The 25,597-nt window shown below is 46.9% G+C and overlaps 2 protein-coding genes across 2 annotated transcripts in view; one reads left to right on the plus strand and one right to left on the minus strand.

Moving 5' to 3' along the window:
- Window positions 1–8,753, plus strand: part of LOC106547618 (sodium/calcium exchanger 1) — a 19,388-nt gene extending 10,635 nt beyond the window's left edge. The window contains 6 exon segments of the mRNA XM_014064843.2: window positions 288–394; window positions 636–692; window positions 695–756; window positions 1,779–1,878; window positions 3,123–3,395; window positions 6,671–8,753. Coding sequence (XP_013920318.2) covers window positions 288–394; window positions 636–692; window positions 695–756; window positions 1,779–1,878; window positions 3,123–3,395; window positions 6,671–7,047 — 976 coding nt within the window. The 3' untranslated portion in view covers window positions 7,048–8,753.
- A 3,117-nt stretch (window positions 8,754–11,870) lies between these two features.
- Window positions 11,871–25,597, minus strand: part of PLCB3 (phospholipase C beta 3) — a gene marked incomplete in the record, with an annotated part of 57,532 nt that continues 43,805 nt past the window's right edge. Inside the window, 10 exon segments of the mRNA XM_087705214.1 lie at window positions 11,871–12,956; window positions 14,120–14,206; window positions 15,226–15,283; window positions 16,085–16,174; window positions 17,905–17,981; window positions 19,993–20,149; window positions 22,001–22,181; window positions 23,296–23,331; window positions 23,803–23,938; window positions 24,144–24,235. Coding sequence (XP_087561340.1) covers window positions 12,792–12,956; window positions 14,120–14,206; window positions 15,226–15,283; window positions 16,085–16,174; window positions 17,905–17,981; window positions 19,993–20,149; window positions 22,001–22,181; window positions 23,296–23,331; window positions 23,803–23,938; window positions 24,144–24,235 — 1,079 coding nt within the window.

The raw sequence follows: 25,597 nt of genomic DNA on the forward strand, positions 1-25,597 counted from the left end.
TTGTTGAGTCGAAGATTACCTGTGTGGTTGTGTATGCCGAACGAACAATAGGAGGATCTAAGTCTTACAAATTCTTTGACGTCAAAGTTGCTTTTAACAGCACTGGGAAAACTTGGGCCAGTCCTCACACTTACGACTGTCCTGCACCCCGAAAGCTGGAAAATATAGAAGCTGTTTTTGTTTTTTTTAAAAAAGAAAATTGCAAACATTTTGGTGCAAAGGAATTAAAAGAGTTTGTGCGACGTTGGGAGTTTGAGTTTGAACGGGTTTCTTTCTCCCTCTCTTAGAAGATACATCGAGATTCAAATAATTGACGATGAGGAGTATGAAAAAAATAAGAACTTCCACCTGCAGTTGGGACCCCCGGTTATTTTGGACATCGGAATCCGACACGGTAAGGATGGGAAGAAGAAAAAGAAAGAAATCCCCCCCCCCAAAAAAATCCGGTTTTCACTTAAATCCGGAGAAGTTAGAGAGAGTCCCTTTGAGTCTTCTTTCTCCGTCCGTTGTGTAGCTGAGGGCGACGCAGCCTCTTATCTAACCATTCCCCAAGCAGCGTCTTTTTCCTCCGTTGCTCAAGGTCTTTCTCCCAGGTCCGTTATAACGGCAATCTCTTTTCCCCCATCCTATCCTAGGTGACACCAACGAGAATCAACTGCCTGCAGGAGAGCAGGAAAAAATTTCCAAAATGGGTACCCCACTTTGGGAGAAAACGCCAAACTTGAAGTTATAATTGAGGAATCTTACGAGTTTAAGGTAGTCCCCCTCTCCCTCTGTCTGTCTGTCTCTCTTTGACTCTCTCTCGCTGACTCTCTGTCTCTTTCTCTCTCTCTCTCTCCATCTCTCTCTGTCTTTCTCTCTCTGTGTCTCGTTCTGTCTGTCTGTCTCTCTCTCTGTCTCTTTTTCTTTGTCTCTCTCTCTCTCTGTCTTTCTCTCCTCTGTCTGTCCGTCTCTGTGTCTCTTTCTCTGTCTCTCTCTCTCTCTCACTGTCTCTTTCTCTTTGTCTCTCTCTCACTTTCTCTCTGTGTCTCGTTTTGTCTGTCTCTCTTTCTCTCTCTCACTCTGTCTCTTTCTCTTTGACTCTCACTTTCTTTCTGTCTCGTTTTGTCTGTCTCTCTTTCTCTCTCTCACTCTGTCTCTTTCTCTTTGACTCATCTCTTCTCTCTGTCTCATTCTGTCTCTCTTTCTCTCACTGTCTCATTCTTTGTCTCTTTCTCTCTCTCTTTCTCGCTCTCCTTTGTCTCTGTCTCTCTTTCCCTCTCTCACTCTGTCTCTTTCTCTTTGTCTCTCTCACTTTCTGTGTCTCGTTCTGTCTGTCTCTCTCTCACTTTCTCTCTGTGTCTCCTTCTGTCTGTCTCTCTTTCTCTCACTCTGTCTCTTTCTCTTTGACTCTCTCTTTCTCTCTCTGTCTCATTCTGTCTCTCTTTCTCTCACTCTCTCTTTTGTCTCTTTCCTCTCTCTCTTTCTCTGTCTCTTTTTGTCTCTGTGCCTCTTCTCGCTCTCTGTCTCTGTCTCTCATTCTCTCACTCTCTTTCTCTTTGTCTCTCTCTCTGTCTCTCTTTCTCTCTCTCATTCTGTCTTTTCTCTGTGGCCGTGAGCCACAGTTTTTTTAAAGAATATTTATCTTTTTATTCCATGCCAAGCTATGCTAAATAGCTTCGATCAGACGGCGACATTGAAAGCAAAACAATTGCTAACAGGGAGGGGGGAGCCCCCCCCTCCCCCCAAGATCCACCCACGTACCCCATTTCACCTCCCTCCAACCTCTTCTCCTCCAGAGCACAGTGGACAAACTGATCAAGAAAACCAACTTGGCGCTGGTGGTGGGAAGCAGCAGCTGGCGAGAGCAGTTCGTAAGCGCCGTCACGGTTAGTGCCGGTAAGAGAATTGAATTGAATATTTTATTTGGCCAAGCGCCATTGGACACCCAAGGAATTTTTGTGCGGAAGCCCTCCGTATGCATGCAAAGCAACAGAGAGAACACGTGTGTGTGTGTGTGTGTGTGTGTGTGTGTGTGTGTGTTGCAGCATAACTCTGGAACGCCTCAAGCAATTTCAACCAAGCTTGGTACACAGATGACTTACTCTCTGAAAACAATATTTGAGGGGTAAGACACCCCTAACGCCCCTTGGGGGTGTGTATTCTGTTAAGAATGCAGCTGTTGTGCCTTAAAAATGGCTTCTACTGTACTGCCGTACTGGCTTCTACTGTACAGTGCCATGGTGACAGCTTCACAGTACTCCACAAGGGGGCTCCCTCTGGTAAGGGGGGAAATCCAACATTAGAAGATTACATTTGATCCGGACATTTTCCCCTATAAATAAATACGCGGGAACGCCGGGTTATCGGCTAGTAATTAATGATACTACAGCCACACGATATGGGTTAACGTCGATTGCTCTTTGAGCGATAAAACGACGTTCCATCAAGGGTGTGCTGTCGGGAGCAACATCTGGGTTCAATCAGAGCGCGATGACATTGATTGACGTAGCCGCCCAGCGTCCACTCAACCACAGCGAAACTCCCCGGCCCTTCCAGTAACACCAAATTCTGCCTTACAGAACACCCACCCCTCTGAAAACAAACCCAGGTTAACAACAGCCTGGGGTAGCATGTTGGGAGTCAAAACGGAGGCCGGATTTGTCCCAACTTTGTTGTGTGTTGCGTCCCAACTTTGTTGTGTCCCAACTTCGTTGTGTAGAGTGACGTTTTCGAGGCAGGGCTGGGGGTGGGGGCGGCGGAAACAAGGAAGAGGGAATTCCTGCCGTTTTGAGGACAACAATTTGTTGGTAATAAATTGCCCTTCGGAAGCTGTGTGTGCCTCAGTATCGGTAGTGTAGGTCTCGCGCAAGAGCCGGGTCTCGCGCAAGAGCGGGGTGGGGGGGTTGGACTAGATGACCTCGAAGGACCCCCTTACAACTCTTGTTACTGTGGGAGTTGCGAGTGCTTCATCACCGGAGGCTTTTGAAAAGAGACCGGATGGCCATTTATCAGAAATAGTAGAGGTCTCGCGCAAGAGCAGAGGGGGAGGGGGTGGGACTAGATGACCTCCAAGGTCCCTTCCAACTCTTCTTCCTGTTACCGAGAGAGACTGATTCCGAGTTTTTATGACCCCCTGACAGGTGACGATGAAGACGACGACTCGGGCGAGGACCGCCTTCCTTCCTGCTTCGACTACATCATGCATTTCCTCACCGTCTTCTGGAAAGTTCTGTTCGCCTTCGTGCCGCCCACCGAGTATTGGTGCGGCTGGGCTTGCTTCCTGGTCTCCATCTCCCTCATCGGGGTGCTCACGGCCCTCACCGGAGACCTGGCCTCTCACTTCGGCTGCACCATCGGCCTCAAGGACTCAGTCACGGCGGTGGTGTTTGTGGCGCTGGGTACCTCTGTGCCCGGTTAGTGACGGGTGGGGGAGGGCCTTACACATACACACACGCGCGTGTGCGTCCTGACACAGAGTGGTCGAGTGGGGACAGGTGGTATCAGGTATGCTGCTTTCTTCTGTGAGGAATAGAGCAGAAGAGAGCAGAAGAGAATAGGAATAGGAATAGAATAGAATAGAACATTACAGAATAGAACAGAATAGAACAAAATAGAATAGAATAAAGCAGAATAGAATAGAATAGAATAGAAGTAGAGCAGAAGAGAATAGAATATTAATAGAATAGAACAGAACAGAATAGAATAGAGCAGAATAGGAATAGGAATAAGAATAGAATAGAATAAAGCAGAAGAGAAGAGAAGAGATAGAAGGGAATAAGAATAAGAATAGAATAGAACAGAATAGAATAGAGCAGAAGGGAATAGAATAAGAATAGAATAGAATAAAGCAGAAGAGAATAGAACAGAGCAGAATGGAATAGAATAAGAATAGAATAGAACAGAATAGAATAGAGCAGAATAGGAATAGGAATAAGAATAGAATAGAATAAAGCAGAAGAGAATAGAACAGAGCAGAATGGAATAGAATAAGAATAGAATAGAACAGAATAGAATAGAGCAGAATAGGAATAGGAATAAGAATAGAATAGAACAGAACAGAGTAGAATAGAGCAGAAGAAAATAGGAATAGGAATAAGAATAGAAGGAATAGGAATAAGAATAGAATAGAATAAAGCAGAATAGATTAGAATAGAGCAGAAGGGAATAGAATAAGAACAGAATAGAATAAAGCAGAATAGGAATAGGAATAAGAATAGAATGGAATAAAGCAGAAGAGAATAGAACAGAGCAGAAGGGAATAGAATAAGAATAGAATAGAACAGAATAGAATAGAGCAGAATAGGATTAGGAATAAGAATAGAATAGAACAGAACAGAATAGAATAGAGCAGAAGAGAATAGGAATAGAATAGAATAGAACAGAATAGAACAGAGCAGAAGGGAATAGAATAAGAATAGAATAGAACAGAATAGAATAGAGCAGAAGAGAATAGGAATAGGAATAGAATAGAATAGAATAAAGCAGAAGAGAATAGAATAGCGCAGAAGAGAAGAGAATAGGAATAGGAATAGAATAGTACAGAACAGAACAGAATAGAGCGGAGCGGAACAGAACAGAACAGAACAGAATTAGACTACAGCAGAATAGAACCAAGGGGGAACCCTGGAGGTCCTCTAGTCAAACCCCCTGCTCAAGCAAGAGATCCTCAACCATTTCAGACAAATGGCTGTGCAATCTCTTCTTAAAAACCTCCAGTCATGGAAGTGCCCACGATTTCTGGAGGGAATGAAAAGCAAAGCGCCCCTTTTGCCCCTCTAAAAAAAAAATAAACACAAACATGAGAATTCCACCAGAGGGTTAGCTGTCGGGCCGCTCCCGTGTTGCAGATGCTCTCTTGAAATAATCCTGGTCTCCCCAGATGCACCCCCACCCTCCCCTTGCCCACCAAAGGCTTTGACAGGCCCTCCGGAGCGAGTCCTAAATTTGCTTTTCTGCTATTTAAGGATCCTTGACTCACCCAAGGGGCCCTGACAATGTCAGGGACTCGCGGCTGAGCGAGCCGAAACTCGACTCACGAAACGCGCAGCTGACACAACACCACGACGTGGAAAACGGGCCGGGTGGATTTCAAAGCAGGCGTGTGCAAAACGCCTTTTCACTTCGCCCGTCAAACAAGGGGGTGAAAAAAACAAGCCCTTGCAATTAAAAAACGAAACAGCCTCTTATCCTTTTTTTAGGCCGGTAACGATAACATTGCATCTCCAAAGTCGGGGAGGAGTGACGTGCAAATGTTTCCTTGCTCGCTTGCCCGCCACTTTTCCCCCCACTCTCTCGATTCTGATGGGCTGCTAGGAATTTAGCGCCCTATTATTAGTGCAAACCCACTCGTTCATTCCAGTGAATTTGGGAGTGAACCCTCCCCCCCTCTTTTTTTTTCAGAAATAGCAATAGCAATAGCAGTTAGACTTTTATACCGCTTCATAGGGCTTTCAGCCCTCTCTAAGCGGTTTACAGAGTCAGCATATCGCCCCCACACTCTGGGTCCTCATTTCACCCACCTCGGAAGGATGGAAGGCTGAGTCAACCCTGAGCCGGTGAGATTAGAACCGCTGAACTGCAGATAACAGTCAGCTGAAGTGGCCTGCAGTACTGCACCCTAACCACTGCGCCACCTCGGCTCATAGCTGGTCTGAATAGCAGAGCGGCAAGCGACTTTTTAAAATTTTTGTTATTGGCGTGCAAGTTCGGCCTCCACTTATTGCCGTTTCCAAGTTATGACCGTTGTCCGCAGTTACGACTTTTGCAGCGTCCCCCGTGAGGCGATCGAAATTCGGGCGCTTGGCAACTGGTTCGGATTGATGACCTTTGATGTGTCCCGGGAGGGGAGAGGGGGGCGTGTGATTCTCCTTTTGCCACCTTTTGACAAGTGAAGTCAAGTGGGGGGAAGCCAGATTTGCTTAACAACTGGGTTACTGTTCTGACCCTCTCCTCCGTCCAGTAACGAAAGCCGAGACACGCTTAATGAGAATGTCCTTTAATAACAAGAGCAGAATCTCGGTGGCTGAAAGCCAAGTAAACAAACAGATAAGGACCTTGGCAGCAAGGCCGACAAACCTTGGCTAACCTTGGTTAGCAATTCAGACTAACCCTGACAGCAATCCAGCCTGCCAAGTTCGTTTCTCTTTAGTAAAAGCGAGAAGAAGGCGTGGCACAAGCAGTCTGTTTTATAGTCTGGAGAGGAGCCTAATGACCATCAGCTGAGTGTAATTACATAGTTGTTCTTGACGCCGAGTAGCTCTTCGATGGCGTGCATCCTGGGACAACTCACTGTTGGTTTCTGGATCACTCTCCCTTGTCTCCTCCCCACTGCTCCAAGGCTCAGGCGCCTCCTGGTGGCCAACCAGCCTCTCTGCGCCCTGCTCGGAGTCGGAACCCTGTCCAGGGTCCTCCACATTCTCCAGAGCCGACTCCTAGGGCCCCTCGCTGTCGGAGTCTGGTGGCAGCTCCAACGGCTCCTGCTGGGCCACAACAGGTTACTAACTTAAAAACTGCAGGGATTCGTTTAACAAGCGCGGCAAGAAAAGTCGAAAAAGGGGGCAAAAGTCACTGAATGAGAGAAATTTGGGGCTCAGTTCTAGTCTTAAGTTGTGAACTGAATAAATTCCAGGCAAGGCCCATTAAACCCACATTGGTGGCTTGGCTCACTCATCTCCATCTCTTTTTCCAGATACCTTCGCCAGCAAGGTGGCCGCCATCCAAGACCAGCACGCCGACGCTTCCATCGGTAACGTAACGGGCAGCAACGCGGTGAACGTCTTCCTGGGTATCGGCGTGGCCTGGACCATCGCCGCCAGCTACTGGGCCAGCCAGGGGAAACGCTTCGAGGTGCAGCCGGGGACCCTGGCCTTCTCCGTCACGCTCTTCACCATCTTTGCCTTCATCAGCATCGCGGTGCTGTTGTACCGCCGCCGGCCTCCTGTGGGGGGCGAGCTGGGCGGCCCCCGAATCCCCAAACTTCTGTCCACCCTGTTTTTCGTCAGCCTCTGGCTGGTCTACATCCTATTAGCATCTTTGGAAGCCTATTGCCATATCGAAGGCTTCTGAAGCAGTAGGTTCGAATCCAGGACTTTTGGGAATCCGGAAAAGGACCTCACACCACTCAGAGGGACCCCCTCCTCAGGATCAGGATCACCCCTCCCTTTGTTTTTTTAAATTTTCCTCTCTCTCTCCGCCGTCCATCTTGCCAAATTTTGGTGTCCGATTTAAGGCGTCCTCAGCAGGGACTAGGTGGGAGTTCCTCCACCTCGGTTTTTGGAGCACCTCAAGTCACGAGTTCGAGGCGGTGTGTCGGAGAAGACTGAAGGGGAAGGAGAAATATTTTTTGGGGGGGGAGGGGGAAGCTGTCCTGTCCGTGGTGCGCCTGAATGAGGGGTGGCAAGGATGGGTCCGATTTCTCTTGTTCTCCTGCATTCGTAGAAGTCTTTGGGCCTCGGTGAGAGGAAGCGCCTTCCGAACCGAGTTTTTGGAACGAAGGAATTTTTGCACAAAAACGATCTCCTCTTGGTCTCCCATCCGTGACGAGGAGAAGGGAAGCGGCCAGGCCGGGCCAAGAGGAGGGGACAATCCCGAAACTGCCAATTTGTCTCAAGCACAGTCCAGGCTCTCTTAAAAGCCAAACCTTCGCGCTCGTCCGGAAAACAGCACAAAACCTCTCTCCCAACGGCAGAAAAAGAGGGGGGGGGGAGATAGATAAGCTGCTTTTCACTACACTTTCCCCCCTCCTTACGATTCCTCCATTTCTGTCAGCCATTTTGGGGTGGAGCCCCAATTTTTATTTTTATTAGCCTTGATTTTACACACCGACCAAACATGGATATTTTATCTTTCGTGTGTCATTTCAAAAACTGAGCCAAAGTGGAGGTAGTCCTTCGCTTGTGACCACCGTCGGGTCGATAAGCGGGTCGTTGAATCGCGTCCAATTTCATCACCTGGTTTTGCTGCAGTCGTTAAGTGGATCGCGTGGCCATGAACCGAGCCAGGCCCCGTTTTACTTCCTGTTGCTGCTAAGCGAACCAGGCGGTCGTTCCTTGAATCGTCCCGGTTTTAACTTCCGTCGAAGCACGTCCTCTCGTTCGCTGAGCCAGGCGCAATTTTACTTTGGGATGCGGTTAAGGGAAGCACGTGGTCGCGGGAGTCGTGCCCCGTCCGACAACCTCCTCCGGCTGCTGTCGTTAAGTGAATCACATGGTCGTTAAGTAAACCCGGCTTCCCCCCCCCAACCCGCTTTGTGACGCTTGCTGAGAAAACCGTCATGGGTGACGACGCCTGCCTCTCCTTCCGAGACCACCTTCCAACCATTGTTAAACATGGGGTCACGACTGAAAAGACAACTGAACATTGGGGTCACAAGCGTGTTCGGTAGCGTCCTAACTTGGGACAGGTCACTAAGCGGATGGTTGTATGTCGAGGACGACCTGCATTCAAATTCACCTTCGTCAACTGTCGTGTCTGAAGCTGGAATCACTTGTTTTCCAAGTATTTTTCACCCCACTGTGCTCTTTCCAAAATGCGGGGAGGGGCCCTCAGGACACCCCACACACACAACTCTGTTTGCATGGCAGCTTCTGTGCCCCCACCCCACCCCGCGGCCGAACTCGTGCCTCTCTGCGTCACTTTGTCCCAACGTCCGAATGTCCATCTTCGGCGCTTCCCTGATGTCTGGTTTCCCCACCGAGTGACGTCGCCTGCCTCCCTTCGCTAACTTTGGATCTGTTCTCTGTTTCGTGTGTGATCTGTTTGTGTGAATTTGTGGTTTTTTTCTAAAGGCAAAAGCCCCCCCAAAAAAACAACCCCAAAACATTGAAAATTCCTTTGAGACGGTTGTTGTGTGTGGAAGGCGGTGAAACGGTTTCGGTTTTGTTAAAACGGTGCCGGGGGGAGGGAAAAAATCTCGTTTCGTCCCGGAGGGGCTCAGTTTGATCTCCATCCACAGCTGGAATAAGGGAATGGTGGATCTATCAAAGGGATCTATCCAAAGGGGGGGGTCTGTATATCGGACGTATAGCAAGAATTTTATAGTCCTTCGGATCTGTAAAAGGGATCCGTCAACAGGATTTCTATAAATCAAACGTATAAACAAGGGTGGGGGGGTGTTCTATGAAAGATTTCTCAAAAGGTGTTCTATAAATTGGACTTACAACACAAGTGGATCCATAAAAGGGATCCATCAACAGAGGATTTATATAAATCAAAGATAACAAGGGTGGGTTTATAAAGGGGATCTATCAAAAAGAGGTTCCCTAAATTGGGCTTATAGCAAGAGAAGATCCAGAAAAGGGAGCCATTATCAGAGGATTTCTATAAATCAAAGATAACAAGGGTGGGTTTATAAAAGGGATCTATCAAAAAAGAGGCTCCCTAAATTGGGCTTATAGCAAGAGTGGATCCACAAAAGGGATCCATCAACAGAGGATTTCTATAAATCAAAGATGAAAAGGGTGTGGATTTATAAAGGATCTATCAAAAAGAGGTTCCCTACATTGGGCTTATAGCAAGAGTGGATCCGCAAAAGGGATCCGTCAAAGGGGGGGGTTATAAATCAGACTTACAGCAAGAGTAGATCTACAAAAGGGACCCAGCAACAGGATTTCTCTCTATCAAACTTACAACAAGGGTGAATTTATAAAAGGGATCCACCGGCAGAGGATTTCTATAAACCAAACACATAACAAGGGTGGATTCATAAAAGGGATCTATCGAAAGGTGGTTCCACAAACTGGACTTGCAGTGGTGCTATGAAAGGGATCCACCGACAGGCCCTCTACAAATCAAACCAGGGTGGATCTTTAAAAGGGATCTACAAGCAATCTCTTTGAAAGGGTGGGTCTATGAAGAGAATCTTATCAAAGCGGAGGGGTGGGGAGCTTTCTATGAACCAGATCCATTAAAAGGGTGAACCTATAAATCGAGACCGATGGGGAAAAAAAGGAGATTTTTCTCAAACTCTCCGGCCCGAGCTGGCGACTTTCGAAGGGGTTGGACTACAATGCCCATCGTACCCAATTGGTACAGTCAATATTTGAGGCGTGTGGGTGGCAGAATAAAGTGTTATAAACCCAGGGTCTCCAAACTCGGCCGCTGTTAAGGTGGGTGGGCTTCCAATGCCCAGAATCCCCCCAGCCTGCAGGGCTGGCTGGGGAATTCTGGGCGTTGGAAACCCACCCATCTTAACAATAGACCAGTGTGGACACCCCTATTTTAAACAAAGTCAACCTGGGGTCAAATTTCTCCCCACAAGCGGGGGGCTCCCCTCGTCCAGAAGATCGGAAACCCACCAAAATTTGTAATCAAATCAATTCCACACATCCATCCCTGGAGACCCCCTCTAAGCCTCTCTCTGTCTCTCTTTTCGCTCCGTCTTCTAAAGACTCCCTCCCTCGCCCTTCCTTTCCCCTCCCCTGAAGTTGCCCTCTCCCCTCCCTGCGGAGCCACCTCTAAGCACGACCCAGGGGAGAGCAGCCAAACTACCCCCTTTCCCCTAAAATAAGACCCCCAACCTGGAAAATAAACCCTAGCGTGATTTTTCCCCCCCAAGATGCTTGTAATATAAGCTCTACCCCCCAAAAATAAACCCTGGTTAAGATCATCAGTGAGATGGATGCATTTCGTACCGTATTTCCCCCCCAAAAATAAGACTTAACCAGAAAATAGACCCTGATGCATCTTTTGGGCAAAAAATAATATTAAGACCCAGTCTTATTTTTTGGATATGTGCAAAACTATGGTAAAGGGGGGGCAATTTTGGGTCACCCTACTACCCCAAAAAAGATGTTGAGACTTTGGAAAAAGTTCAGAGAGCAACTAAGATGCTAAAGGGAACTAAAACATAGGAGGAATGGCTGCAGTATTTGGGTATGGGACATCAGGGACATGGTGGCTCGGCGGCTAAGATGCTGAGCTTGTCGATCAGAAAGGTCGGCAGTTCGGCGGTTCGAATCCCTAACGGAGCGAGCTCCCGTGACTTGTCCCAACTGAGCAATTCGAAAGCAGGTAAAAATTGCGAGTAGAAAAATAGGGACCGCCTTTGGTGGGAAGAGTGTTCCGTGCGCCTTCGGCGGCGTTGAGTCATGCCAGCCACATGACCACGGAGACGTCTTCGGATGGCGCTGCCTCTTCGGCTTTGAAACGGAGATGAGCACTGCCCCCTAGAGTCGGGAACGACTAGCACATATGTGCGAGGGGAACCTTTGCTTTTTACCTAGTCTAAAGAGGAGAAGCATTAGGAGGTGACATGATAGCAGTGTTCCAGTATTTGAGGGGCTGCCCCAAAGAGGAGGGGGTCAATTATTCTCCAAGGCACCTGAAGGTAAGACAGTGGATGGAAACTCATCAAGGAGAGAAGCAACGTGGAATTAAGGAGAAACTTCCTAACGGGACAATTCACCCGTGGAATGGCTTGCCTCCAGAAATTGCGCCATCACTGGATGTCTTCAAGAGAGTAGACGATCCCTTATCTGAAAGCGTATAGGTTCTCCTGCTTGAGCAGGGGGCTGGACTAGAAGCCCCCCAAGGTCTCTTCCAGCTCATTCATCATTTAACCACCCCATAATCCCTTGAGGGGTGGAGCCTAGGCAACTGAATGGAGCGAGCGAAGTTTTTGAATGGCCGGACGCCCTCCAGTCGCCAGCGCGGAGTTTTGTTCGGCAGATCTATTCTCATTGTGCCCAGAGAGAGAGAAATATCTGCCTTTACCGAGGACGGAACTCGCAGCCTCCTTGAACGTGAGGCGAGAGCGCCCCCTCTAGGCCACCGCACCGCTCTCCCTTCCAGCTCATTCGTCCGATTCCCACCCTTAGCCTGACCTTAAACGGAGCCCATTCTTTGCCATTAGGGGAGAGGTGGGGGGGGGGGCAAGAATCCGAAGGGAGACCACTGAATTACAAGTTTATTACTTAACGTTTAAAAAACAAAATAAAATAAAAAGACAGAGAAACAAACAGCAAAGAATGCCATTCCGGAGAAAAAAGAGGCAAGGTGGAGTGGACGGCGGACGACCTTCTTCTTTGGACCCATCCCGAAAGCAACGACGGAGGGACCGACCTGCCTACATTTTTTAACCTTTTTGTCCCTTTTCCCTCACCGTCCCGGACAGCCTTCCACCCAACCCAGTGCCCCTCCCTCCTCTGCGTATCCTCTGCCCCCCCCCCCATGCAGCTGGCAAAGCCCTTCCAGCTGCAGGGAAGATGGAAAAAAGGACATTTCCCTTTTTTTCTTTCTTTCTCAAGCTTTTAAACAAAAGAAGGAAAAAGAAAAAGGGGGGGTGCATTTAAAATAGCCCTTTGCGCCCCCCTCCCAAGTAAAAAAAAATAATTGCCCTTATCTCTAATTGTGCATTCAAAAGGACACGGGGGGGGGGACGACGAGCAGCGTGCATATTTTCCCACTGGCATCACGGCGTGCATATTACGTGGGCACGGGTGGGTGGGTGCGTGGATACTTTTTAGAAGGGAGGGGGGAGTCGATGGTCCAACCGTTGCCCCCCCCCCCACCCTCCCCGAGTCTTTCTCCAGTCTCAATCCACCACAGAGAAGCGGGAGGAAGACACGTCACAAGTTAGCAATTTAAAATAAAAAATAAAAACCCCACAAAGTTAAAAAAATAAAACTTTAAAAAACCAAGAGAGAAAAAAATAAGGAAACACAGAAGTGCCTTTAGTGTGTTTTTCGGCCCCGCCCTGCCCCTCTCCCCTCCCCACGCGGGGCGTGTTTAACATGCAAAGGTGCTTGCCCCCCCCCCTTCCCCGTGCTTCTCGTTGGCCTTCGGGAACGTCCCTCGTTCTCCGTCGGGATTCACAGGACCGTCAACTCCTCTTCGGGGGGCAAGGAACTGACGCTGGTGCCGTGGGGGTGCCCGTTGCTGACCCCCCCGTCGAGTTCTTCCTGCAGGAATCGGCCGATTTCTTGTGTCAGGGAGGAGCCCTCCAGCTGCCACTCTTGTTCCAGCTGGGCTATCAACTAGGGAGGAGGAAAAGAAAGAGGGAATGGATCAGAGAGAGGCGAAAACGAGTGGAAGGGTCTCGATGCAAAATACATTTCTGAGTTGGCAGCTGTCAATCTCGCTGGGTGGATCAGACAGGCAGATTAAACAGATTCTACATTGCTGTAAAGTTAAAGTCTGAAAATATGTCTCTGAGCCCTTTGGCCTCGCTTACAGCTAGTCCTCGACTTAAATGACGGTTCGGTTTAGCGACCATTCGAAATCGCAACGGCACTGGGGAAAAACGGGGCTTGAGACCAATTTTCAGTGAACGGCCCACTGCAGTGGTCACGCAATGTACATTCGGAGGCTTGAGCGCCGACTTGCATTTACGACGGTTGGCAGCATTCTGGGTGGCGTGCGATTCTCCCCCTTTGGCGCCCTTCTGATGACGGGGAAGCGTCCATGAGGACGCTGCCGGCCCCATTCCAACTGTACCGGTTGGAACGGGATTTGCAATTTTTGGAACCTCTTCTGGAGGTGTGGCCTGCTTTCCAGGTCCACTGGTGGAACCTCTTCTAACCGGTTCGGTAGATTTGACGAACCGGTTCTACCGAACTGGTGTGAACCGGTAGGAACCCACCTCTGAACCCGCCACTGCTCTGTTGCCTTAAGCTACATTAATAGAATTTAGCGCATCTGAAAGTACAAATCTCCACTGTCTCCTTTACAGCCTGAGAAACTAGGGAGGGTCCCTTCTGAAACTCTTTCTCCATCCATTGTGCAGCCGAGGGCTAAGCTGCCTCTTATCTCTCTGTTGCCTAAAGCCACATTAATAGAATCTAGCACATCTGAAAGTAGAAATCTCCCCCTGTCTCCTTTACAGCCTGAGAAACTAGGGAGGGTTCCTTCTGAGCCTCTTTCTCCATCCATTGTGCAGCCGAGGGCTCAGCTATCTCTTATCTCTCTGTTGCCTAAAGCTACATTAATAGAATATAGCACATCTGAAAGTACAAATCTCCCACTTGTCTCCTTTACAGTGTTAGAAACTAGGGAGGGTCCCTTCTGAGACTCTTTCTCCATCCCTTGTGCAGCCGAGGGCTCAGCTGCCTCTTATCTGACTGTTCCCTAGGCCGCCTCTCTTAGCCCCGACTTGCAAGGTCCAAGATTGGTCCTGGTGACCCTTTGTAAAATCACCCACCCGTGGCTCTTCATCCTCAATCAACTGCACCACTTCCTGGTACCCCAAAAGTAGCTTCTCCTGTCGTCGTTTCTGGGCTTCTTCAAGCTGTGGGGATTGAAAAAAGAGAGAGAAAATAAGAATTTATCAGCGGGTTCACTGTTCTGACCGAGGCTTCCCAAGAGCACGAAGCAAAACTCCTTGTCCCGACCAAAACCCCTTTTATTAATTGACTGTGAATTCTGCTCAATCACATCCAGCAAAGTCTTTCAAGGGGGGATTTACGGTCACAGACCTTATCTGGCTTGGAGAGCTGCCAGGCCGATCTCTGCAAAACATAGCCAGGAGTCGCCGGAGAGTCACAAACCAATTAAGTGAACTAATGGTCTCCTGCAAGCTCCACTCCCCTTTCGCTCCCCTTTTATTTCCTCTGGGAGGGGCCATTCACCGTCCACAAGTCAACCCCTGTTCTTTAGCTGCTCCCTTCATCTGGCAACTCTGCGCATGCGCACACTGGGAACAGGCTCCAGCTGTTCTTCTGCCCCACTGATGTCTGACTCAGAAGGCAGCTGATAACTGGCATATGGCTCTGCTTCCGACACAGAGCCCTCCTCAGAGCCTTCCCCAGACTCCAGGACTGGCCCACGTTCCTCCCCAACCCTCCTCACTGTCCGTCTCTGCCACCACTGGTGGACCACAACAGTTCACTACCAATTCTTTTTTCCAGGAGAATCAATGTTGGTCCTATTTTCTTCGCGCCCGTCTAGACTACTGCAAGGGGAGTGCCTTGGGACCTCCCCTTGAAGAACATCCAGAAATATTCTGAGGTTCAGAATCTGAGTGCAGATTAATCCTGAAGATAGTTTTATTTTTTATTTTTGGAGGGGTGTGTGTGTGTATACTCAGCTCAACTCAAAGCATCAGTCCAATAAACTAAGATTTGTATCCTTCTCCCTTTCCTTTCTACATACTTGGAAAGTTTCACTAGTTTGTAAACCTTTAGTTCATTATTTTTTTGGGGGGTGACGCTTAAATTGCACTAAATGTGGCGGTGTGCTTCGTTGTGCGAGAGCTTCACGGAAATTGAACATAGCAAATAGGAAAATGCTGGATTTTTAGATGCTTACCCTCCGAATGGAGTTTACGGACTCCGTGATATGCCTTCTGTTTATCTCGGTTAATTCCCTGGGGGAGAGAGACAAACCAGGTTAAGGACAATCCATAACTTGCTTGCTTCTCTTCTGACCTAGGCTTCCTCATCTCCCTTGGAAGAAGAGCCGAGGTGGCGCAGTGGTTAAGAGTGCAGTACTGCAGGCCACTTCAGCTGGCTGCTATCTGCAGTTCGGCTGTTCAAATCTCACCGGCTCAAAAGTTGACTCAGCCTTCCATCCTTCCGAGGTGGGTGAAATGAGGACCCAGACTGTGGGGGGCGATATGCTGACTCTGTAAACCGCTTAGAGAGGGCTGAAAGCCCTATGAAGCGGTATATAAGTCTAACTGCTATTGCTATTGCTATTGGAATGCTGCCAGAGACCTCATGGCCCGATGCAGAGCGAGGGCCAAACTTAGCACAGAGTCAAACAGAACTTTTCAAAGCTTGAACCGAGCAGATGAACTAATTGCTTCCTGCAAAAGCTCACGTCCTGTTCGCTCCTCTTCTATGTCTTATGGGAGGGGCCATTCATCTCCAAGCCTTACTCCCAAGTCGCTCTTTTTGTCTTAACTCTTCTTGCCTTCTGGCAGCTCTGCGCACGCGTACACTGGGAACAGGCTCTTACTGTTCTTCCGCCTCGCTGACGTCAGGCTCCGGAGACAACAAATAGCTACCAGATGGCCTTGGCCCCCTCTCTCTGCCTCGCCCGCGCCTTCCCCAGACTCCAGGACTGGCCCATGTTCCTCCCCAACCCTCCTCACTGTCTGAATCTGCTGCTAGCTCCGCTGGCGGGCCACAGTAGCCTCACGCTTACAAACCCCATCGTAACTCACACATCTTTTTTGCTCCTCTCGCGTGATTTGGCTTCCGTGATGCTGTTGTGACGTTTCCGATCCAGGATTTTCTGCAGTTCTTTCTTCTCTCTGACACGAAAAGCAACGGCGGGCCAAGTTATTCTCTACGAGGTGTAAATAATCTTTTTTCTCTCTCCAATCCTAGAGAGTTTCGGCGAGGCAGTGAAGATGCCAGACGGAGTTAAATTTTTATTATAAAAGTTACGGGTTTTTTAAATTTTTGCCGTCCTGGTGGGGTTCCCTCGTCCTCCCCCCCCCCCCAATCAGGAGGAGCAAAATGTAAAAACGTCACTCCCAAAACGAGAACCATCGTACGGACAGTCCTCGACTTGCAACTGTTTTGTTTAGTGACCGTTCGAAGTTTAACACTGAAAAAAGGTGATCTAGGACCGTTTCCCCCACTTACGACAGCTGCGGCATCCCCATGATCAAAATTCAGGTGACTCCTCTTTACGACGGTTGCCGTATCTCAGAGTCGCAAGATCCCTTTTAGTGACCTTCCACCGAGCAAAGTCTCTGGGGAAGTCAGATTCACTTAGCAACCTTGTTCCTCACTTAACAACAACATTCATTCTCTTAACCACTGTGGCAAGAAAGCTCGTCAAAACTTACTTAACTGTCGGTTACCCACAGAAATTTGGGGATCAGTTAGGCTTGTAACACGAGAACCACTTTTACAGCTAGAAGAGGAATTAACAGAGCCTGATTGGCTACTAAATGTTTTTCTGAAGCCCTTAAACAGAGGTGGGTTCCTACCAGTTGGCACCTATTCGGTAGAACCAATTCATCAAATCCGTGACCCATCAAAAGCGCGTTCCACAAAAGCGCGGTCGACGAAATCGCGTATGTGACGTCATCACAACGCGACGAAAAAGATCGAAAAATTGAAATAAAAATTAAATTACAGCAAGCCGATTCACATAAAGGTAAGGGTTAGGTTAAGGGTTAGGGTTAGGGTTAGGTTAAGGGTTAGGGTTAGGGTTAGAGCATTAGCGTTACGTTTAGCGTTAGGTTAAGGGTTAGCGTTAGGTTTTTCGTTAGATTAAGGGTTAGGTTTAGGGTTAGGTTTAGGGTTAGGTTAAGGGTTAGGGTTAGGGTTAGGTTTGGGGGGGTTAGGGTAAGGTTTTCGCTTTATTTTTACATTTTTCGATCTTTTTCGTCGCGCTGTGATGACGTCACATACACGCTTTCGTTGACCGCGATTTTGTCGTCCGCGGTTTTGTGGTGGAACCATCAAATCTACCGAACCGGTTAGAAGAGGCTCCACCAGTGGACCCGGAAAGCCGGCCACCCCTACAGAAGAGGTTCCAAAGTTTTTTTGAAACCCACCACTGGTCCTTGGATGTGATTATTCTACACTATCATGCTCCTATTTATAAAACTCAGTGCCTCTGTGAAAGGGAAGGATGACTACTGCGTTTGTGGTGCAATCAGAACATTGCGTGTGTTGAAGTTGTTTTAACGCAAACCAAAGATGCCTTTCAAAAAACAAGTTTACATCATATTCTTATGCTGTGTGTGATTTAATTGAAGGTGGTTCTGACAAGTGTCATCGGCATCTTCATATCCGGTCACATGGGCGGCAAGCCACTCCCATCCGGTCACATGGGCGGCAAGCCACTCCCACAAAGGAGGCCACACCCACAGAGTAGGTTCGAACAATTTTTGAAACCCACCACTGCCTTCAAGCTACGCCCCGAGAGGAACCAGAGATGAAGGGGTGGAAAGAAAGATGAAATTCCTACGCTCCGGGGGGGGGGGGGGGCAGAGGTGTCATTTCTCCTCGCTTTATGACTCACTTCTCGCCCGTTTCTTTCAGTTTCTTCAGTTGGGCTGTCTGATAATCCTGGGCAATTTCTCTTAAGCGCTGCTGGGCCTGAGGAAGAAGGCAAAAAAAAAAAACCTCAATTGGAACAGAAGGGACCTTGGAGGTCTTCTAGTCCAGCCTCTGCTCAAGCAGGAGACCCGATACTGTTTCAATCAATCAGAACAGAGCTGAAAGGGACCTTGGAGGTCTTCTAGTCCAGCCTCTGTTCAAGCAGGAGACCCGATACTGTTTCAATCAATCAGAACAGAGTTGAAAGGGACCTTGGAGGTCTTCTAGTCCAGCCTCTGCTCAAGCAGGAGACCCGATACTGTTTCAATCAATCAGAACAGAGCTGAAAGGGACCTTGGAGGTCTTCTAGTCCAGCCTCTGCTCAAGCAGGACACCCGATACCATTTCAATCAATCAATCAATCAATCAGAACAGAGCTGAAAGGGACCTTGGAGGTCTTCTAGTCCAGCCTCTGTTCAAGCAGGGGACCCGATACCATTTCAATCAATCAATCAATCAATCAGAACAGAGCTGGAAGGGACCTTGGAGGTCTTCTAGTCCAGCCTCTGTTCAAGCAGGGGACCCGATACCATTTCAATCAATCAATCAATCAGAACAGAGCTGAAAGGGACCTTGGAGGTCTTCTAGTCCAGCCTCTGCTCAAGCAGGGACCCGATACCATTTCAATCAATCAATTAATCAATCAATCAGAACAGAGCTGGAAGGGACCTTGGAGGTCTTCTAGTCCAGCCTCTGCTCAAGCAGGACACCCGATACCATTTCAATCAATCAATCAATCAGAACAGAGCTGGAAGGGACCTTGGAGGTCTTCTAGTCCAGCCTCTGCTCAAGCAGGGGACCCGATACCATTTCAATCAATCAATCAGAACAGAGCTGGAAGGGACCTTGGAGGTCTTCTAGTCCAGCCTCTGCTCAAGCAGGGGACCCGATACCATTTCAATCAATCAATCAATCAGAACAGAGCTGAAAGGGACCTTGGAGGTCTTCTAGTCCAGCCTCTGCTCAAGCAGGAGACCCGATAACATTTCAATCAATCAATCAATCAATCAATCGGAACAGAGCTGAAAGGGACCTTGGAGGTCTTCTAGTCCAGCCTCTGCTCAAGCAGGACACCCGATACCATTTCAATCAATCAATCAATCAATCAATCAATCAGAACAGAGCTGAAAGGGACCTTAGAGGTCTTCTAGTCCAACCCCTGCCCAAGCAGGAGACCTATACCACTTCAATCAATCAATCAATCAATCAGAACAGAGCTGGAAGGGACCTTGGAGGTCTTCTAGTCCAGCCTCTGCTCAAGCAGGACACCCGATACCATTTCAATCAATCAATCAATCAATCAGAACAGAGCTGAAAGGGACCTTGGAGGTCTTCTAGTCCAACCCCTGCCCAAGCAGGAGACCTATACCACTTCAATCAATCAATCAATCAATCAATCAGAACAGAGCTGGAAGGGACCTTGGAGGTCTTCTAGTCCAGCCTCTGCTCAAGCAGGGGACCCGATACCATTTCAATCAATCAATCAATCAGAACAGAGCTGGAAGGGACCTTGGAGGTCTTCTAGTCCAGCCTCTGCTCAAGCAGGACACCCGATACCATTTCAATCAATCAATCAATCAGAACAGAGCTGGAAGGGACCTTGGAGGTCTTCTAGTCCAGCCTCTGCTCAAGCAGGGGACCCGATACCATTTCAATCAATCAATCAATCAGAACAGAGCTGGAAGGGACCTTGGAGGTCTTTTAGTCCAGCCTCTGCTCAAGCAGGAGACCTATACCACTTCAATCAATCAATCAATCAATCAATCAGAACAGAGCTGGAAGGGACCTTGGAGGTCTTCTAGTCCACCCTCTGCTCAAGCAGGACACCCGATACCATTTCAATCAATCAATCAATCAATCAGAACAGAGCTGGAAGGGACCTTGGAGGTCTTCTAGTCCAGCCTCTGCTCAAGCAGGAGACCCTATGAAGCAGAGAGCGGGGGATCTAAAATTATGAATTCAGTGATCCCCGAGGTCCGAAAGGTCGGTGACCCCCGGTGTTTAGGAATACCTGGCGCAGGTGTTCTCGCTTCAGCTCCCTCTCCAGCTGGTGCTGAGTCTCGCGGAGTCGTAGCAGGCCCTGCAGCTGCCATTCCTGGAGGTCCATCTTCCGTTGAGTTTCTTCGTGGTCCTGTCCTTGCCGAGCTCCCTCTAAAGAGCTTTGAGACCTACGGAGAAAGAAGACACCACAGCTTGTCTTCCAATATCTCAGGGGCTGCCCCAAAATGAGCTTTTTTTGTGTGTCTGTGTGGTTCAAAAGTTTTATTTTCTTTTAAAACAAACATTTCGTCATTCCTCAATCAGTAAAACATCGGAGTACAATTTTTTGTGTGTCAAAATAGTTCCAATTTACCACCAAGTTCTTTTTTTTTTTCAGGTTAATAACATCTTTTATTTCATTTTCATTTTCCTTTATACAATCACTTAAACAAGGGAGAGAAGCAAACTAAAATTAAGAAGGAATTTCTTGACCGTGAGAATAATGAACCGGTGGAACAGTTTGCCACCAGAAGTTGTGCGTGCTCCATCACTGGAGGTTCTTCAGAAGAGATTGGACCACTACAGGTAGTCCTCGACGTACGACCACAACGGAGCTCAAAATTCCCGTCTCTAAATGAGGCCGGGGTTAAGTGAACTTAGACGGTGCTGCTTTGCAAAGGTTTGTTAAACTGTTCCACCGAATCTTACGATTTGTGAGAACGATGGGAGTGCGTGAGAGAGAAAGGGCAATTTTTGCAAAAGGGTTCTGCAGTCTGAAGTATTCAAACCCAAACAATATTTTCAAATTCTCTAATCCTGCCTGAAGGTTCTCCTCCAAATCTGTTCTGTGTGGAACGCTGCTCTAATTCTTGTTTTCTGCAGGAAGGATCTGCATTCATTCTCTAAAGAAAGAAGAGATTTGCTCCAAATCTCCTTTTCTCCATGGGAAAAATTGGCTCTAAATCTCATTTTCTGCATGGAAAAAAATAGTCTAAATTTCCTTTTCTGCATGGAAAAATATGCTTTAAATCTCCTTTTCTGCATGGGAAATATAATCTAAATTTCCTTTTCTGCATGGAAAAAATAGTCTCGCTTTCCTTTTCTGCATGGAAAAACATGCTTTAAATCTCTTCTGCATGGGAAAAATAGTCTAAATCTCCTTTTCTGCATGGAAAAATATGCTTTACATCTCTTTTTCTGCATGGAAAAATATGCTTTACATCTCTTTTTCTGCATGGAAAAATATGCTCTAAATCTCCTTTTCTGCATGGAAAAAATAGTCTAAATTTCCTTTTATGCATGGAAATACATGCTTTAAATCTCCTTTTCTGCATGGAAAAAATAGATAAATTTCCTTTTCTGCATGAAAAAACATGCTTTAAATCTCCTTTTCTGCATGGAAAAAATAGATAAATTTCCTTTTCTGCATGAAAAAACATGCTTTAAATCTCCTTTTCTGCATGGAAAAAATAGATAAATTTCCTTTTCTGCATGAAAAAATATGCTTTACATCTCCTTTTCTGCATGGAAAAAAATAGTCTAAATTTCTTTTTCTGCGTGGAAAAAATAGTCAACATCTTTTCTTTGCATGAAAAATATGCTCTAAATCTCATTTTCTGCATGGAAAAATAGTTTAAATTTCCTTTTCTGCATAGTTTACATCTTCTTTTTTTCTGCAGGGGAAAATATGCTTTAAAATTCCTTTTTCTGCATGGAAAAAATAGGCTAAATCTCATTTTCTGCATGCTATTAATCTCCATTTTGGCCGAAAGTTGTTGCTCTAAATCTCCTTTTGTGCTTAGGAAATCGGCTGTCGGTCTCTTTTTTTCTGCGTAAAGAATCTGCTGTAAATCTCATTTTTTTTGCACGGAGAATCTGTCCTACTTCTCATTTTCCGCATGGGAAAAATGGCTCTAAATCTCTTTCAAGTGGGGGAAACCGGCTGTACTTCTTCCCCGCATGGCAAAACTCATTTAAATCTCTTTTCTCGGGGTTTCTGTGTACGGCACGTGCCAAAAAAAAAAATCTGGTATTCTCACCCTTCCCGGCTACGCAATCGGCTTCTTTCCAATGTTAGCTGGGCGTTCTGCTTTTTGTTGAGGGTGCAAATTTTTTTCATGTGTTTGCGACGAAGTTCCTTCAGTTCCCGATACTGCTTCTTCAGCAACTTCGCGAAAGCCTTTTGCTGCCTCAGTTCTTCCACGGAAGGCGGAGAGACCTCTGGAAAGGAAGGGAGAGCACAGCACGAGGGTTTGCGGAGTCCAGCGAGAAGGGCGTGGGGGGAAGACGGGTAGAGGTAGGCATCACATATTTTAACAACCGGTTCCACCACTGAAGACGGGGAGGAGGCCGTAAGACGACTAGAGTGGCTGATCGGGCCATTTCCTGCTTCTCCGCTTCTCAAATTTCTCTCCACCTCAATGTGGACTAGGAACGTGAGTGGCTTTTTTTTTTAAAAAAAACAACCTCACTGATAAATCGACTCGGGCAGCTTATGAAATGGGAAATGAAATGGGGCTGTTGATTTATCCAGCCCCATTCTAAAGCTATCAATGTTGTGGAATTTTAATGTTGTTTTTTTATTATTTTTTGTATGTTTCCCCTTCCTTTTTTATCTGTAAGGCGCCCTGAGTCTCTCGAGAGTGGGCGGCATACAAACCCTATAAATAAATAAATAAATAAATAAATAAGTAAATAAGTAAATAAGTAAATAAGTAAATAAATAAATAAATAAATAAATAAACGATAAACGATAAACGATAAATGATAAATGATTAATAAATAATAAATAATAAATAATAAATAATAAATAATAACAAATTAAAAAATAACAAATAACAAATAATAAATAATAATAAATAAATAAATAATAAATAATAAATAATAAATAATAAATAATAAATAATAAATAATGAATAACGAATAACAAATAACAAATAAAAAATAATAAATAAAAATAATAAATTTAAACAGACATGTAATCTTCAACGTGAGACCATTTCCATTGCTACGTTAAGGGAGATAACGTCCATTTTGCCGTGATGCTTAAGCGAATCACTGTATCCCGTTAAGCGAGATGTGGCCATTAAGCGAATCCCCCCCCCATCCCTATAACCTTGCTTGCTGGGAAAGTCGCAGATGGCGATCACGTGACTTTGGAAGCCGCGCTAAAATATATACGCCGGTTACAAAGGGTCTGAATTTCTGGTCGTGGGGGAAAAACCGGCGACGGTCGTAACTGCGAGGAACGGTCCTAAGTTGCAAGCTTTCACTGCTGTCAACGGGCACCACCTTGGTGCTGAAGGGGCTGGCAAACGCAGCTTCGTAAGCTTACCTGCCAGGACGCTAGCGATCAAGTCATCTCTCTGCACTAGAAGAGGAGGAAAAAATGGACTTTTAGAATCTGATCTCAAAACTGGGGATTGGGCAAAAAACAGGGGTATCTATTTTATTTATTTATTTGACTTATATACCGCTTCATAGGACTTTCAGCCCTCTCTAAGCGATTTACAAATTTTTTTAGCAAATTGAGTCAGCAACTTGCCCCCACAGTCCAGGTCCTCATTTCACCCACCTCGGAAGGATGGAAGGCTGAGTCGACCTTGAGCCGGTGAGATTTGAACCGCTGAACTGCAGATCACAGTCAGCTAAAGTAGCCTACAGTACTGCACCCTAACCACTGCGCCACCTCGGCTCACATATCAATTCTTCACACACATACACCCCCAAACTTTCCCATGGTGAAAAGACTCGTCCCACCCACCCCCCGGATTCCAGCAGCCAACCAGAATTTTATGGAGAGAGGAAAAATCCCAACTCGGGGTCTTCTTTCGGTCCTTACCTTGACTGGGAACGATACTGGGAGTCCGAGTTGGGGGCAGAACATCCGGGAGGGGTTTCTGGACCTCCCGGGACGGCCCCGGGGTCTTGGAAGAGGAAGTCCGCAACAGGGATTCCTTCGGCCTCTCCATGTTCTCCTGCCCAATGTGGGGGAAATACAGGGAAGTGAAGTTGGGAGGTGGGGTGTCTCCCAGTAACCCCCCCCCCACAAACTAGCTTTGCGACGCCGAGCGGGCACCGCAAATTGACCCGTCGACGTAATGCGAGGATCTCCCGTGGATTTCCATCCGCCCGCCCAATGTTGCGCGTCGTTTTCCTTCCGTCCCGTCTAGGAATCCTCACCTCACTCAACCCCATCAGGGCGGCCAGCTGCTTGGCTCGTTGATCCATTAAGCTGATGTGCTTAATTGGGTTAATTAACGCATCGGCGTAAGCTGGGGAACGAAGAAAGAGAGCCTTAAACATCACCGCTTTCCCCCCAAAAAGAAGAAAGAAGCAAGGATTGGGATTAGACAGGAATTAGATATTAGACAGAGATTCAACAGGGATTAGATAGGGATTAGACAGGGATTAGATAGGGATTACATAAGGAGTACATAGGGATTAGATTTGGATTAGACAGAGATTAAACAGGGATTAGCTAGGGGTTAGACAGGGATTACATAGGAATAGACATGGATTAGACAGATTAGATATGGATTAGATATGCATTAAACAGGAATTAGACAGGGATTAGATATGGATTACACAGGGATTCGACAGGGATTAGATATGGATTACACAGGAATTAGACAGGGATTAGATAGGGATTAGATATGGATTACACAGGGATTCGACAGGGATTAGATATGGATTACACAGGAATTAGACAGGGATTAGATAGGGATTAGATATGGATTACACAGGAATTAGATAAGGATTAGATATGGATTACACAGGGATTCGACAGGGATTAGATATGGATTACACAGGAATTAGACAGGGATTAGATATGGATTAGATACGGATTAGACAGGGATTAGATAGGGATTAGATATGGATTACACAGGAATTAGACAGGGATTAGATAGGGATTAGATATGGATTACACAGGGATTAGATAGGGATTAGATAGGTATTAGATATGGATTACACAGGGATTCGACAGGGATTAGATATGGATTACACAGGAATTAGACAGGGATTAGATAGGGATTAGATAAGGATTAGACAGGGATTAGATAGGGATTAGATATGGATTAGACAGGGATTAGACAGGGATTAGATATGAATTACACAGGGATTAGACACGGATTAGACAAGGATTAGACAAGGGTCGCTGGAGAATCTGGCTCAAATCCTCAGATTTTTGCTTTCTGTCCCACACCCACACAGCTGTGTGAGACAGTTGTTAAGTGAGGCAGCTTTTAAGAGAGTGTTGCCCTGTTTTACGACCTTTCTGGCCACTGTTGTTAAGTGAATCAGTGCCGTTGTCAAGTGAATCATTGCAGTCTGCTTGTGTTTCCATTACTTATCCCTCTCCGAGGTGGGGATTTATTGCGAAGAATAAGGCGCTTAAGACTGCCCTTACAGGGAGTCCTCGATTTACGACCACAATGGGTTGTGAAGCAAACCTGGCTTTTTTGGTCGACGGAAGGTCGCAAAGCGGGGAATCACACGATCCCGGGAGACTGCGACTCTCATCTCAAGCATCTCAATTTTGCTCATGTGACCATGCAGCGGTCGTAAGGGTGAAAAACGGTCATAAATCCCTGTGTTTTTTTTTAAAAGTGCCGTTGTAACTTTGATCGGCCACT

Source organism: Thamnophis sirtalis, unplaced genomic scaffold (assembly GCF_051295495.1).
Source record: "Thamnophis sirtalis isolate CommonGarterSnake01/CBP01778 unplaced genomic scaffold, rThaSir2_p1.2 scaffold_2, whole genome shotgun sequence".
In the NCBI taxonomy this organism is placed as follows: domain Eukaryota; kingdom Metazoa; phylum Chordata; class Lepidosauria; order Squamata; family Natricidae; genus Thamnophis; species Thamnophis sirtalis.